The sequence below is a fragment of the Chrysochloris asiatica genome, unplaced genomic scaffold (genome assembly GCF_000296735.1).
Source record: "Chrysochloris asiatica unplaced genomic scaffold, ChrAsi1.0 scaffold00387, whole genome shotgun sequence".
In the NCBI taxonomy this organism is placed as follows: domain Eukaryota; kingdom Metazoa; phylum Chordata; class Mammalia; order Afrosoricida; family Chrysochloridae; genus Chrysochloris; species Chrysochloris asiatica.
The window spans coordinates 183,031-185,529 of record NW_006408905.1 but is presented as its reverse complement, the minus strand read 5'-3'; the positions used below and the strand labels follow the sequence as shown (position 1 = coordinate 185,529).

General features: G+C 37.2%; 1 protein-coding gene across 1 annotated transcript in view; it reads right to left on the bottom strand.

The window, feature by feature from the left end:
- Positions 1 to 2,499, bottom strand: part of ZDHHC17 (zinc finger, DHHC-type containing 17) — a 170,483-nt gene that overhangs the window by 105,223 nt on the left and 62,761 nt on the right. Inside the window, exon 2 of the mRNA XM_006876515.1 lies at positions 875 to 978. Within this exon, the coding sequence (XP_006876577.1) occupies positions 875 to 978 (104 nt within the window). The remainder of the gene's footprint in view (positions 1 to 874; positions 979 to 2,499) is intronic.

Below are 2,499 nucleotides of genomic sequence, written 5' to 3'. Positions count from 1 at the left end.
ATAATTTCCACATTCTATTGGGTCACCTCTCTTTGGAATGGGCACAAATACACGTCTCCTCCAGTGAACTGGCCAGGTGATTTTTTTCCAAATTTCTTGGCATAGACGAGTGAGTGAAGCCAGCGCCACATCAGTTGGTTGAAAGATTTCAATTTGTATTCCATCTATTCCCCCGCTTTGTTCCTTGCCAATGACTTCAACGCATCTGATTCCTTCCTTTATGATTTGCTCTTGATCATATGCTACCTCTTTAAATGGTTGAACATCGACTATTTCTTTTTGGTACAATGATTCTGTGAATTCCTTCCATTTTCTTTTCATGCTTTCTGTATCACTCAATATTTTGCCCAGAGAATCCTTCAATACTGAAAGTTGAGGCTTGTATTTTTAATTCATTTCCTTCAGCTTGAAAAATGCTGAGCATGTTCTTTCCTTTTGGTTTTCTAACTCAAGATCTTTGCACATTTAATTATAATATTTTATCAAAATTTGAAAAAGTCTGACATTGTAAAGATCATTATTTTAGATGGTTCTGTAATATTTCACTTAGCACAGGTTAAAAATAAAGGGCATTGACTACATTTTATTTCTAATCTGAAATACTGGATATATACTATTTTTTTTATTTCAAGTTCTTTAATACCAAAAATTCTTCATCATTAATCCTTAGGGCATAATAACAAACCTCTGGAAATATCAGCAAGTACCAACAGCAAATGGAACAACATGTTAAATTAATTTATAGACAAGAAACTATTTAATTGATATATTAACTTTTCCCCATTAAAATTTATTTAGGAGAAAACATGTTCATATTTTGCTTAAATCAATAAAGATCTCTAAGAAGAAAGCACAACTATAACAAAAACCTTACTGCGTAGCCTTGACTATGTCCCAAGTGCTGTAATCATCAATGTGAGTTTTCCGTCCAAGAGGTTCACCATATCCATGGTTATAATGGCTTTGGGGTTTGATTTCCTATTAAAGAGAAAATCCCAGAAATATGAATTGAGAAAGAGGTCCAGCAAACACTTCAAATATCTTACACTAGTTCATTAAGTACTATCTGAAAAACTGCTCATTACTGAAGTAAGTTTTCCCTTATCCTCTCAGGTTTACAATCCTTAGAGAAAAACATGTTCAAATACCTGTGCCCTATGGACATACTCGGAGTCCTGGTGTGGCTCTGTGTGTTAATGTACTGGACTGCAAGGTAGCTTTGAACCGCAAGGTCGGCGGTTCAAGCTCACCAACTGCTCCTTGGAAACGCTATACAGGGTTGCTATGAGTTGGTACAATAGCTGTTAACAACAACAACAACAACACGGCGGTTCAAGCTCACCAACTGCTCCTTGGAAACGCTATACAGGGTTGCTATGAGTTGGTACAATAGCTGTTAACAACAACAACAACAACAATGCACATACTCAGGACTTCTTGTGTGGTGTGGAAGATTGACAATGGACTGCGAACCACAAGGTCAGCAGTTCAAACCCACCTGCTACTCCTCTGAAATTCTATACAAAGTTACTATGAGTCAGAACAGACTCAATGGCACTTAATAACAGTAAAAACATGTACATACTCTTCAAATAGAAAAGCTACAGCCTAGAAATTAGCGACAAAACTAGTAAGTGGAATTCACTACTAGCCCCATAAAATTTTCTATCTCTTGATCAAATACACTCTCATTCTATCAGACCATTCTTTGTATTATTCTAGCACGTAGCTCTAACATTATACCACAAAACCTGGATCACATACGCTGTCTTTCCACTTCCAGTTACTGTCAAGACAATTCCAATTCTTGGCAATCCCATGTGTGTCAGAGTAAAACTATGTTTCATAGAGTTGTCAAAGACTGATTTTTTCAGAAGTAGAGGGCCAAGTCTTTCTTCCATGGTGCTTGTAGGAAGACCTGAACTGCAAACTTTTGATTAGCAGCCAAGTTTATTTACAATTTGCATTGTCCAGAAACTCCTTGCAACACCAAAGGACTCCTAATTCCAAGATAAACTGTAAGACGCTTGTTATGAACTGAATTGTGTCCCCAAAAAATATGCATTGAAATTCCTGGCCTCTCTACCCGTGGATGGAATCCTGCATGGAAATAGAATTTTCTTTTCTTTTCTTTTTTTTTTTGTTATAAGGCCATACTAAAATCGTCCATGCTGTTGTTAAGTGCCAGAGAGTTGGTTCTGCCTCATAGCAACCCTGTATAGAGTTTCTGAGGAGTGGCTGGTGAGGTTGAATCGCTGACCTTGAAGTTTAAACCAACTTTATTGTCCAGTGCATTATCGGCAGCACTACACCAAAACTCCATATTAAAACAGAGTGGGTCTTAATCCCTAATCACTGCTGAGTAATAAGAACAGCAGAATAGGCAGAGAGATCATATGAAGACAGACACACAGGACAGAAAAATCTATCAATCTATAAACCTACATAATTACTGGTAGCTAGCTACTACAGGGAAAGGAGCTCTGGCTGTTGTTGTTA